This window comes from Talpa occidentalis, unplaced genomic scaffold (assembly GCF_014898055.3).
Source record: "Talpa occidentalis isolate TD23 unplaced genomic scaffold, MPIMG_talOcc4v2.1 talOcc4.8, whole genome shotgun sequence".
NCBI lineage: Eukaryota > Metazoa > Chordata > Mammalia > Eulipotyphla > Talpidae > Talpa > Talpa occidentalis.
The window spans coordinates 80,760,653-80,775,107 of NW_023605194.1; the positions used below are offsets into that span (position 1 = coordinate 80,760,653).

The 14,455-nt window shown below is 34.1% G+C and overlaps 1 protein-coding gene across 1 annotated transcript in view; it reads right to left on the reverse strand.

Annotated features, from left to right (window-relative positions):
* LOC119233607 (complement factor H-like) overlaps window positions 1–13,715 on the reverse strand; it is a 47,120-nt gene extending 33,405 nt beyond the window's left edge. The window contains exons 1-4 of the mRNA XM_037496102.2: window positions 13,282–13,715; window positions 3,252–3,437; window positions 2,827–2,932; window positions 65–141 (exon numbers count right to left, since the gene is read on the reverse strand). Of these exons, the coding sequence (XP_037351999.1) occupies window positions 65–141; window positions 2,827–2,932; window positions 3,252–3,437; window positions 13,282–13,339 (427 nt within the window). The 5' untranslated portion in view covers window positions 13,340–13,715. The remainder of the gene's footprint in view (window positions 1–64; window positions 142–2,826; window positions 2,933–3,251; window positions 3,438–13,281) is intronic.
* Between the last annotated feature and the right edge of the window lie 740 nt (window positions 13,716–14,455).

The following is a 14,455-nucleotide window of genomic DNA, read 5'->3' on the forward strand; positions in this document are numbered from 1 at the left end:
CAAAATAATATAGTAATAAAAATTAAGCTATTTTAATATACTTATAAATCAATTTTACACCTACTTTCACATAGAGGAATATTGTTGGTCCATCCATCTGTCTCACATTCACGGTAATTAATCTCACCTAGCAGCTGATACCTGAAAATAAAAAATAACAGAGTGGTGAGTTAATGAGTGTTTACATACAGCTTTAAATTCAATACCATTCTGAATGCACAAAATCCCCATTTCAGGGAAAACGAACACTGTATGTATTTTCTTTCTCTTGATTTTTCTTTTTTGCTCTTTTTTCTTGCTTTTTAAAAAAGATTGATTTATTTATTTATACAAGCACTGGGTACAGTCAGAAGCACAGGAGGGTAAGAGAATTCACCAGAGCCAGAGCGGGGAACAGAACAGGCAGACTGATGAAATACACTGCTGAGGGGAGCAGTGGGTGCTGCAGAAGAGGTCTGTGTGCCATGTAGGGCCCCTCACCTGTGGCCAGGGATCTAACCAATCTAACCAGCACTGCAGAGGCTGCGGGGAGCTTTGCAGCCCCCTGCTCCACCAGGGGAGGCCCTTTTTTTTTCTTTCTTAGGCTCTTTTTCTCTTAATGACCTTTAAGCCCTTAGGTCCATACACTTGAAATAATCACAATTCTTGATTCAAAAAACAAATTTTATGCACAATATATTTCTGTTTTGTCCCTGAATCAGTTAAATAGCTATACTTAACAATCTAAAAAAACCCATGAAATATCAAAAACAAAAGCTAAAAACATGAGAGTAACAGCTAATCATAAGTTACCTTCCTCCAATACTTTTCTCCCCACATTCCTACCCTCCATGAATGGGAGATCCTGGACTCTTTGGGCTTTGCTTTGCTTCATGTGTGTTTTATTTTCAATTCTTGTCTTCACCTCCTATCTCCATTCCAGTGATTCTTTCTAGAGTGTAGTCAACCAGTCATGTTTGCTTTTGTAACCCATTCAAAATGGAATTTATCTAATTATAGGGGGAGATGGGAAAAGAGACTGTCCATAAACATGTTGGGGGTTGGGAAAAATAATGGCTTATGTCACAGCAACCCAGCCAGGCACAATATCAGAAAAAAATCCTTTTGCAGAATGCCTCCTTAAAACTATCTGCCAGTAGATAATGAAACTAACTATCCATTTTGAATATCCTCAGAAGTGGCTAGTATTCAGTAGAGAGAAGGTAAGGAAGGATGAGGAATCATGAATGCAGGCTGAATGGGTTTAGACAACCAACTTGACTATTATTTTCCACAAATGGGTAATAGATTTATAGTCTCTCAGATAAAACAATCCCTCAATAAACATTTTAAATAGCATAAAATGCTCAGTTTTCTGACCTTATATATTTCAAGAACTTTCATTTCACTGAAAAATATCTAAATCTGTTAAGAGGCCCAAACTGAGTAACAGAGATAGTGACTAGTCTAGAAAACCTACAGCAGTTTACCCATAGTTTGCACAACACAGAGGCAAAGATGATTTGGGGAGAGCCAAATTCAGAGTCAAGTATATTGCTGATTTCTTTACCAAATTATAAATTTTATTTAATAGTGAGATTTAAAGAATCTACTAGAAGTTTGTGAGTTTTGATCCCTTTGTCAAGGGTGGAACTCAAAAGGACCAGAATATCCTGGATTGAAGGAACTTTTCCAGAGGTGAAGAGAAGAACAAATGGGAATGTTTAGGCCTAGGTGTTCTTAATCTGTTTGACCATGTGTTATAAGATCAGCAGTAATGATTGAAGGTTGGGCTAAAAATGTCTTTGAGGGCCCTCCCAGTGGCGCAGCGGTTGAGCGCTGGGTTGCGAAGCTGCCCGCAGCCTCTGCAGCGCCGGTTCAATGGTTCAATTCCCGGCTCAATGGTTCAATTCCCGGACGCTGGGCGAGGGTCCCACAGGGCACGCAGACCTCTCCTGCCGCCCGCTGCTGCCCTCAGCAGTGTACTTCGTCAGTCTGCCTGTTCTGCTCTCTGCTCTGGTTCTGGTGAGTTCTCTCACCCTCCCTTGCTTCTGACTGTACCCAGTGCTTGTATAAATAAATAAATTTAAAAAAAAAGATAAAAAAAAAAGTCTTTGAAAAATTCCCTTACATAGTGATAAAGGAGTGACTAAATTCATAAGAACTAATATCTAATGGGTGTCTACAATATTCCAGAAACTCTTCTAAGGCTTTCTAGTGTGATTCTTATTTTTTTAACCTCACTTGAAATAATAGGGGAGAACAATGATGAGGTAAAACAGTGTTAAGATTAGCCATGAAAACTCAATGGGTGCTAGAGAACGCAGTTAAAGACCATGAAAATAGTATCATTTTTGGTCAATGTGATAAGAATAGTTTTCAGATCATGGAACCTTAAAGACTAGTCATTATTATTTCAGTATATTTGAAAGTTTTGCTTCTCCTAAGTTTTTACAGTCTTTATCAAAATAAGTACTATGCATCTAATTTTGTTACCATCCCCATTGTCCTGACATAGTGAACTCCCATAATGCTCTGTACATGATAGAATGTGGTGAGGACTTGTTGAAGTGAACCCTTATTTGTAATGCATACTATTTTCCCATCTTCTTTAGCCACATTATCAAAATAATTTTAATTCATTTTACTTTTTCAATTTTGAGAAGATATGATATCCAAATACAATCATTTACTTCATAGATTAATTTTTCAGATTACTTGTGTTACTTATAAAAATTCTCAAGATAAATATAGGAATCTGAAAAATATAAATGAGTACCATTGCTATTTTCATCACAAATAAGAAATTATCTCACTTACAGTTCCCCTTTGATTTTGACTACATACCCCTCATTACAGGTATAAACAACTTTTGCACCATATTCAAACTTATTTCCTACTGCAAGTTGGAAAGAACCAAAGGGAGTATCTCCAGGATGTCCACAGGGCCTTTCTAAAATGAAAAATATAAAATGTTAGTGGGTAACACAGAGAAACACATTTCAAGGACCATGATATTTGATATTATATTAGAAGACAGAATTGAAAATTTAAAAAAGGTGAAAATGAAGTTACTATTTTATAAATGAACTTACCTGCAATTTTTTTTTTGAATTTTGGAAGATTGCAGGCTCTTTTTAGGAATAATGATGGTGTATTGTTTTGTATTTCAATCCCCACAGTGATATAATTTGGCTTGTTACATTTATCAGACCCCTCAGTATTTTCAAACCTAAAAGGTCTCACAAATTTTATCAGCGTGAATCACTTACTTCGGCATATTCTAGATGGATAAAGAGGCTCCCAGTTTCCCTTCTTGCAGACCATTGTAATAGTTCCAAGGGTTCTGTATCCAGGGCGGCATTTGTATGTAGCCTGAGTGCCTTCTTTATATGATTGCTCAGGCCATGAGCCTGACAAAATTTTTCTTTCTTTTTTTGGAGGTGGTTCTTCACAATCTAAGAATAATAAAAATAAAACAGGTATTTAAAAGTGGCTACTTAAATACACGGGGCATTTAAGTTAGTTTTGCTTTTGTAAATACCTTTATAGTTACTGACCCATTCAAATCTCTCTCTTTCTTTTGCTCTCTTTCTCATAGAAAAACTTAACCTCACAGAAATTGACTCTACACAAATCTTTAAGAATAACTTTCCAGAGAAATAGTCATAATTTATTATATTATTATTAACTGCTGCACAGCATTTTACTATTCATTCATTAATTTGGAATATATTTATTGGGTGCCGTTCTGAGTACTAAAAGGAAAATGTAACAGAAGAAAATTTCCATTTAGTAAGGAAGTTATCTAATAAATCACCAGTGATGTATAATATGCATTAAGGTATAGCACACTTTTATTTTTCTAAATAGAACTCATTTTATTTAGATAAATTCTTCTTAGAAACTCAATTTAGGGAAAAAGAGCACTATAAGATTAGGCAAAAACTACATGAGGAGATTCCAAAATGGAGACAATGGGATAAAACAGAATTAAACTTCTATTGCAAAGTGAAAAAAAAGACAAATTGTGTGTGTGTGTGTTGAAAAGGATTAGAAATTGTAAATTGTGGCAACAAAGCATATTAAGTAAATTAGACCAAAGTGAGAAGGGTCAGTTTTGGGCAAACATATTGTCTTTCACCACTTTTTACCTGGTTGTGTTTGCCAGGTCTAAGTATAGGTTGAAGATAAATAAGACTTTGCCCAAATAGAGAAAATGTTGATGAGGGAAGAAGGGGCTTTTGGAGATGTGTTTGACATGAAAAATTCAGAAACTTTGCAGAACGAGGGTGATGTCCTGAAGCCTATGATGTTTATTAAAGCTGAAATTTAATTCCCTATAGTCTAATGGGAAAAGTTCCAAAAAAGAAAAGGAGCCTTGTTTCAAATACACAACTGGTGTTTTTTTTTTTTTTTTAAAGATTTATTTATTTATGATTACAAGAACTGGGGTACAGGCCAGAGGGCTGGGCAGTGAGAGGATCCCCCAGAGACAGAGTGGGGAACAGAACAGGCAGATAGCCCGCAGTACACTGCTGAGGGGAGCAGTGGGCGATCCAGGAGAGGTCTGCCGCGCCATGTGTGTAGCTCCCAGACCTGGGATTGAACTTGCGCTGCAGAGGCTGCAGACAGCTTCATAGCACTGCTCTCTACCCCTTGCGCCACTAGGAGGGCCCCCGCACAACTGGTGTTTTATCAAGACATGTCATATTTGAAAGTCACCCAGAGTAAGATTTCAGAGCAGAGATTAATAAAACACCAGAATAGAAAGATAAATCCTTATCATCTTTTGGAATAAAGGACGTAGAGAGAAGACAACCTCTTGATAAATAGCTCAAAAAGTTCTACACCTTGAGACTTTTGAAACCAGAAATGGATTGCCAAACTAAAAGTTCAATCCAGGTTCACTGAATTCAATTCCTGACTGGATCAAGAAATTAGAAACACTTTTGTCAGGGATGCTTAAGTTTATATTATTTACTTATCACCATGCATACTTATTTTTGTATTGATAATCTCCTTTCTTTAGTTGGTTTTATGATAAACTTTTAACATTCTATTCTAGAATTTCATTTAAAAGGCAAGTGTAAAATATAACTGAGTGGAATAACTCCTTAGAGAATATCCATCCATTAAGGCTACATTTCAACTTCCCATAGAACATAAAACTGTACTTGAAACTGCATTTATGTAATAGTATTTGTGCACTAATTTTCTTTTGAAGTTGTTTTGCAAATTTTTAGAACATTTATATTAGGGAATTTTATGATTTCACATTAGTTTTGAATTTTATAAACTATGTAAACACACCATTTGTCCACTAGAGGGGGTGCTAATACCATATCATAAACAACCCAATTTATCTGCCACCCTCCTAAATCCCTCAAGTCAGAGTTTTTGGTTTTGATTTTTTTTCAAGAAAGTAAATAAAAGTTTATTTAAAGGAAGAAAACAAGGAAGCCAAGTTTTTGGTTTTAAATATTAAATTCATGCTCATGCTTTTACATGGAATTTTTCTTTTCCATTACAAACTATCATGTGTTTTTCTTTTTCAAAATTGAAATCCATATTATGGAGTTCAGGTTATTGGAGGGAAAATTAGTTAAATTTCAAATGTAGATGTCAACATTGTGAGAGGAGAACTGATGTTAACATTTCAGTAAACTTAGTTTCGATCTGCTAAACTAATGAAAGAATAATAGTTTTCTTATCAATTAGTCTATTTGATTTAAATTATATTTATTAAAGTAATGCATCTACCAAGAGAGCAATCCACTCAGAAAAAAAGAAAAATTCATCCCATTGTCACCCTTCCTTCATTTTCCCATATTTCAACTGCAGTCTTCAAAATTTGAGTTATGATTTTAGTCATCTGTGACCTTGACTTTGAAACAGCTTCCCAACTAGACTCCAAGCCTCTACTCTTCCATGCAACATGTGTGGTTTTTGCAAATTTGGTTATACCATTGCTGTGATCAAAATTTTTCTGACTTCCATTTGCTTAAAAGACATCCCAAACTCTTCCCATGACCTTGGAACCCCCTGTGGCCATTCTCTCTGTTCTTGTAACCTCTTCCATTTGCTCATAGAGCCAAAGCCAACTGGTTTCCTTGTTTATATTTTGTTGACAATTGAAAATGTATTCTCCCTGCTGCCACTACTGCAGGTCTTTTGCACATACTGTTTTCGCCTTCTTGAACACTTTTACCTCAAACTTTTGATGACTGGCATATCTTTCAGGCTCTATTCAAATGTTATCTCCTCCAAATGATTTACTTACCTCTATTCTCAAAGACCAGCCAGTCTTAGTCTCCATGCTCCACTGCCCCACAACTGTTATTTTCCCTCAGTTCCTACTTTACATTCTTTACAACATAGTTCCTCATTCATGATCATTTTGCATTCACTAGGATTTCATCAAACCTCCATCAAAATGTAGACTCCCTGAAAGTAAGGATCATCTCTGCCCTGTTTTTTAAACTGGGGGATTTTCATTAACATCCAGATCCTCTAACTCAAATATACATTCTGCCTACTTTTGTTCTCATGTTACTAAACATATTGAGTGCAGGTTTGTCTCGTTATCCAGAAGTAGAGCATTCCTATGAAATCTGTCATAAATCAAAATTGCTGAAAGAGAAGAATTGCCGTTAATTTATATGGAAAAAGTTTTGTGTTCCCAGACACAAGGAATAACTTACAGCATCATACCCAAAACACAGGAAATCTAAAATACCACTAACATAGAGTAAAAGCAGGAATGCTGTAGTAGAGTCTGTATAAAGTAGTTTCCAGGGAATACGCTTGGTGGAGCCACTGTAGTTTTTCAGGGTGCTGCCTCTAGAACAGCTGTTGCAAAATAAATGCTGCACATGATTTTCACTTTTTTTTGCCTTTTATCATAAAAATGAGCTCTTGTTTGGATTTCTTTAGGTTAGCAAAAGCAGATACTAAAGTAAGTCATAAAAGCTAACTGTCATAGCTCAAACCTTTAAAAAGCAGGGAAAAACTGATTTATCAATTCATGTGATAACAAAATATTTTAAGTAATGATTTACTATGTTTTGTATTACAATAATTAGGTCTTATGACCTGACTTTTATTTGCCTGAAATGACAAACAACTAACTTTTCAAGTTCAGTTAAACCACATTCTCAATCATTTCTAATTACACAAAATGTGTGTGTTAGTTCAAGTTAGACTGTTGTCAAATATATACAACAAACACATTTGCTTTAATTAAATTGTCATTTGAAGAAATAGGATGGAGGGGGGAATATTAAATATTAATAATAGGCAGCATTAAAATATTTTCAAAAGTACAAAGAGTTTTTTGAGATAGGGTTTATTTTAAAATTGTATTGTTTTTGAACAGACATCTCATTTTCTCAAATTTTAAGTTAATGGGTAAACTAAGCTCTCCTATATCTAAGTACATACCTAGGTTTAAACAATAAGTACTTCATCATATATGTTTATATAAAATTTTAAATGCCAATCAATCTTTTTTTACAAAAACTACTTGGATGAATTTTTTCACTCACTTGATTTGATTTTCTGATTTAAAAATATTCAGTCCATGAATAAGGAGAATGAATAGATTTGGCTTTTAGTAGGAATAGGAATCATTTTGCTTTAATTTTAGGGACATTCTTAAAATTTAAAAGAATAATCTTTGAGAAATTTAACATTGAAAAACAGCATGAAAATAATTCTAGATCTTCTAGTTTTAAATTTATAATGACATTTAGAATAGTTTTAAAGGTGCTTCTAGCTTAAAAATATTTTACAAAAAGAAAATGGGGGGACAAGTGATAGATGTAATATTGGATGGGATAATATGTTTATCATAATTAGTAATGAAACAAGTTACTATTAAGATACAACTTAGATATTCCATTAAAATCAAGTTTCTTGAAATTTGTATTGTTTAAGTAATACCTAACATAACATGGTTCAAGTCAAAATGCTAGCTTCTTAAAATAAATTGTTCATATATAGAAAAACCTTTCTTAAATTTTTACAGATTATTATAAAAAAGGAGCTTTGTCATAAGTGACATTAAAATGAAGACCCTGAAATGATTTAGCATTTAAATAAATATCATTTGAATCTTAAGAATAGGCATTAAAAGAGAAAGGGAAGGAAAATGCATACAACACCCAGTTTTACCTGCAGTACTGGCAGAAATTAAATTGATGGAATAATCAAAACTATGGGAGATGATTTCAGTCCTCCAATTCTATTTTTGTATATTTTTTTATTTTTTAAAAAGATTTATTTTATTTATGTATACAAGAGCTGGTGTACAGGCCAGAGGTGTTGGGCAGGGGGTGAGAGGATTCACCAGAGACAGAGCTGGGAACAGAACAGGCAGATTGACCAAAGTACACTGCTGAGGGGAACAGCAGGCGAGATAGGAGAGGTCTGCTGCGCCATGGTGGGCTGCTCCCTGGCTGGCTGGGTATTGAACTCATGCTGCAGAGGCTGCAGACAGCTTCATAGGTTGCATCTTAACCCCTTGCAACACCAGGGAAGCTCCAGTCCACCAATTCTATAGAACATCCTTCCAGTAAACACTCCAATGTTTCCTCAGTCTTGAATGTCTTCCTGGTCATTCTCACCTGGCTAACTCCTATTGAACCTTCAAAACCTACTCAAGATGCTATATCAATGCTGACATTTTCTCTCTTGAATCCACCTCTCACAAACAAACTCCTCCACTCTTAACCCCCTCCATCCTTTTATCCCATTTGGGGACATGTCTTCTCTAAATGATCCTATAGTCTCTTGTTTATCTGCACCATGATACTTTATATAGGTTAAAATAAATTGATAGAATGTAATCATTCATTCCTTTTGTTTTCCCCTCTAAGTGACCGTTTTTAGAAAGTTTGTCACCATGTCAAATTTAACTGCACTCACAATATGATAATTATGTGAATGAACAATTGAACAAATGCACACATATGAAACTATCTGGGAGCCTTTCCAGTATATCTGCAGATTATGGACAATCTGTGGAAAGGCATAGTAGATGGTAATATATGTAAAAGAATAAGAAAGCATGGGAACACAGATTGAGTGCATTTGAAGATCTGCTGCATGAGCCTAAGAAAGTCTAACATCCCTAATTCTGTTGTATATCTTGTCTGTGTCTTAAGTTTGAATTTATGTTATGCTTTTTGGAGGCAGAATCATTCCCACTTAGGCCCATAAAAACTTGAGGGGACCTTTGAAGGGGCATTTCTATAATCACTTTTCTATCTATTACATTTCTGGCTAACAAGGTTTATGAGAAACTTGGCTCTCTCAGTTAAAAATGTCAAAACAAATAAAAATGCTCTGTCAAATCTTTTTTTCCCCTTTTATTCTTTTCCATTTTTTTTCTGGTATATTGCTTTCTGAGTTATCTTTATAAATTTTCCTGATAATTTTAAATTAAAATGTAATACTTTTTTTCTATTAAATTGTATCCTTTTTATGCACTATGTTCTGAGACTTGCTAAAGTTGTTAAGAGGAAATAGATAAAATGCACAGTAGTTAAGTGAGCATGGGATAGATTGGTTGGCAGAAACTAGTTAGGTGAAGGACTGTGGAGGGTGTGGGAGGGAGGAGGTATAGCTGGGATGAAGGAAATTTAACTGCACTCACAATATGATAATTATGTGAATGAACAATTGAACAAATGCACACATATGAAACTATCTGGGAGCCTTTCCAGTATATCTGCAGATTATGGACAATCTTGCAGTGGCAAGTGCTGACAAGCAATCAGGGACTGAGCAGATGAAAAAAAGATCAATTTAGACTTTGGCTCAAACCTTAGCAATCGAAGGTCAAAAGCAAGGGTCTTTACTAGCCTGCCTTTCAATTTATATTTGGGAACTTCTAGTTAGGAATAACTCTGGCAATACTTAAAGTAATTCCGTTTAAAATTATATGCAGTAAAAACATTGCAAATTCCCAGAATTAGCCAAACTTCATTAGTGATCTAGCTTTCACACACCTCTTCTCGGTGCCATTCCTGTGGGCATTTTCTCTATCCCTCCTCATGACACTCTGTACAGCCACCAGATATCTCCCACCTGGGAATACCTCATCTTCCAGAATTGCAGAGCTCTGTTCTTATTCACTTCAACATCCATTTCTACCTCCTCCCACAAAAATTGTTGACAATAAATTAGCAAGCTATAACAATTCACAGTAAATTGCAGTGAATACTACTATGAATTTAACTGTCCCAAAGCATATATTCAGGGTAGTTCTCAAATTTATGGTAATATTAATGTAAACCATTTTAAAAGGAGAGATGTTACCCTATTGTATAACTGTAATTCACACATACTGGTCAATATTCATCCTATTATCTCTGAAAACGTGGGACTTTGGGGGGTGGTGGAGAGGAATTTAAAACAGACTTTAGTATTATAAGCCACTATCACAAGTTTTTCTGGATTAGACAACTATTGATAATATTCAGAGATATCCTTACAAAAATAATTTTATCAATGTATAATTAATTTGCGTATTTATGGTGTCAATTTTTCCGTATTGGGATTAACTAGAATTTGAAGCCATCTTGTAATTGAAACAATATATAAAAATATAAATTCTTCTCTTTGAAGGCATAGAATCTTTCAATACTTGTTCTATGCTGTATTTCAGTTTCTGAAAGAACTTTTTTTGCCCATTAATCCTCCAGATCAAGAAAACATATGTCTCCCATATAACATAGCCAATGTGTACTTGGACATGTTTCAGTGTTGTTTTAATTTATTTACTTTCTTCCTTCTGGAATTTCTGGGTTGTGTCCTAATTGCAAAGGGTATGCAATTTTTACACCCTAAATCTAAGAGGGCTACATGAAAATACTTGTCATAATACATTCCAGAAAACAGAAATTGCATGGCATGACTGAGTAACTACTATTCTTAATTTCCTCCTGTATACCTGAGCAGATTCTTAGCAGCCTGTGGTAGCAACTCCAGCTGTGACCTTTCACAGCAAGCAAACAAATAATGTTCCTAATACTACTAGGAATATAGATACAGACAACCCACACTGCATTCAGAAAGACACTACTAGATCTCCAATACAGAAAAAGGAAATAAAGTATAAAGTTCAGTTTTATAAATTCTTGCTTTTGACTGTTATTCCTCTTTAGTATTGAAAGGTATTTTTTAAGGAATCTTCACTCTTAATGGCAAAGCAATTTATGAAGTGCTATAATGTTGTGCTTAGTTGAGTAAAGCAGATTATGATAGTATTCAAACTGTCTTTTCCAATCTAGCATACAGTTCTCAATTTGGTATCTCAATGTAGTATTCCATGTTTATTTCATGGTGAGAAGTAAACAAAGGCAAATGCTGAAGTGTATTTGCATATTTTTAATGGTCAAGGCTACTATGTTGAGTAATATTTCTCTTAGGCATAGTAGATAATGGAATTGATTTACATTTCAAACTAAATTAGTTTCAGAACAATTTGGGAGACAAGGAATACAATAGCAGTTCTATGTTCACTGAAAATTCAGATAATTTTTCTCTACTGGTTTGTGCATTGTGTGCTTTTGTGAAAATTATGAGACTAATCTGAGTGTTGTTTTAAATACAAAACTTGTACTTCATCTGTTAGAAAGTAGCCAGATTTTTCGTCATTCTTACTATAATATTTTTAGTTCACCAGCAGAAAGGGTATTACATTTACATACACTGATGGAATATACAAGGCAAATGAATCAGCTGCAATCAATTACATAAGATTAAATCACTGTTGTTTAATTTCTATCACTTATACTTTATAGCACCCAATTTTAATATTTCAGTTTCTACTTTGTAATCACTTAGACTGCTTGATTAAACGTCACATCAATTCTTGGTTTTTAAATATGAGCCAAAAATGAAACAAGTCTTTAGAACATGTACCTGACAAATGATATCTACATAAAAAGTTAGTCAACAATATGTAAATAGTGAAAAACTAAAAGCATAACTATTAGAGAAATAACTTACGCAAAGAAAAAAATCTTTGCTGTGATGGAAACATTAGCATTGTTTGAAAACTCTTTGCCAAACAATAAGCAATAATATTTTACCTTTAAATACTAATTATCATGTTTATATACACAGGACAAGTATTGTAGATCTAGTTTTAAAAGTGATCGAATATGAGGTGCATTAACTGAAAATCAAGCAACAGCATATTAGAAAATTTATCTGAAAAAGGGCTTTATCTTTCAAAAAGTATTAGACACCTTTAATTAAACCTAAAGAAATTACTAAAGGAATTAACTGAAAAAAAAAAAAGAAGAAGACATTGCCTTTATTTTCTAGATTAAAGGATCCATAAGGACAGAGGTTTTGAACCATTTGCTAAAACTCCTCAATGTTTCCATGCTGCTATGGAATAAGAAGCATTCAGTCAAAATCTTTTGAGTTAGTGAAAGGTTTGGGGATTTATGAATGGTTTATGAATTTATGAATGTAGTTCACTTGGTTTTAAATATCAATCAAATATCTACTGCCTATCAGAACTATTAAATTTCTTCCAAGAAGAAACTTTTTAATCTATGGAGAAATAGTGATAGATTTAAACTTAATTATGAATTCAGAAATTGTATTATTGATATCAGAAAAAACTCCTACACTGATATTCACTATACTTAAAGACTGCTCTTCCAGAGTATCTTATATACAGCCACAGAAAAAAAGTCCTATTGAAAGGCCATTGATGTTACAAAGACTGTGTGTTCAACATTTTCAAATTTACATATTTTAATTCTAATGATGTAAGTAATGTTCATCTACAAGACTTTTAAGATCACGACAATGTCAGTTGTAAATGATAAATTAATTTATCTTTAGGAAGAGCTAACATCCTGATTTGAAATAAATATCATAATATTTAAGGTTTTTATTGTCAAATTTAAGTTCTGGGTCTATATATTTCCACATACTTAATACTTTCACATAAAGCACTATGGTAAAAATGCTAGACAATAAATGTAAATTAATTTTATGACAATTGCAAAAGAAGTGACTATGGCTGTGCACTTTCCAAAAATATTTATTAATACAGTTTTTGAAATTTTACATTAAGTTTATGATGAATAATCATTCAAATAAACTACTGATTTTTTAAAACTTAATGTCAAAAGCCACTTACCTGTTAAGCTACAGAATTAAATCATATTTAAGCTACAGTAATTATATTTTTGACCACATTTTTATTACCTCTGTGAGAATCATATTTACAAGTATTTCATAATATAGAAAAAAATTTCTTTTTGCTCTTACCTTGTGCTATACAACCAGTCCATAACATAAACCACACAATCGTCACTGGAAATTTCATTTTTTGAATCTTTTTAGGTGCACATTTAATAGCCGTCACTGTCCACACTACATCAGGTTCTCCTCTGCTAAAAATAATGATCAGTGCAGTAAAGTACTTGCCCCAAAGGAAGCTGAAACAGCTTAGGCATTAAGGGGATTACTAGATGCTCCACCCATCTGCAAACTTTTGCAAAATAAAAGAAATCAACCACAAGCTCTAGCAGTGCCAGCCTTAGAACTGGATTCTTTCTGCATTCCTACAGAATGCTAATACTGTGGCTTGCCCTTGATTTGTTTTTATAAACCCAAGCATGTTCTTCTTTGGAATATGCTCAGATTCTTGGAATGTACAAAGCAGTAACTAGTGATAGCTTCTGAGTTTCATAAATCCTGTAATTACTCAGACTCCATTCTGGTCACTTGTGTGCAAAGCACAGATAAAATAATAGAAACTGTTTTAAAAATCATTTACAGAACTTGAGATTAGGCAATGCTTACACAATCAAGACCTAGACAACATGTAAACTTTGCCAAGAATGCAGTGCTGGCTGATTTGGGGGAGCCTGCATTTCCCACAATCCATGAAGTCAGTTTTCTAAAGAATTGTTATATATGTGTGTGGATTAAAGTGTTCACTCTGAGGCACAAATGAGTTTAATAATTCTAAAATCAAGACATTGAAATGCTGAATTTTTTTTTTTACAGATTTTTAAAATTTTATTTATGCATACAAGAACTGGGGTGTAGGCCAGAGGTGCAGGGGTTGGGGGTGAGAGGATTCACCAGAGACAGTGTGGGGAGCAGAACAGGCAGATCTACTGAAATATACTGCTGAGGGGAGAAGCGGGCAAGACAGAAGAGCTCTGCTGCACCATGTGGTGTAGCTCCCTGGACAGGGAACAAACTTATGCTGTGCCACAGTGGCTGGTGGTATCTTGATTTTGCTGAGAATTTAACCCCTGCGCCACCAGGGAGGCCCCAAAATACTAATTTAAAAAAAATATATTGAAATAGAAAGGGAAAATAAGTAAATGATTTACTGACTATTGAGAAGTGTAAAATACTCATGCATCTGGCACCAAAATCAAGAAACTGAATAGTATTGATACTTTCTCTTAGGAAACCTCTAGTATTC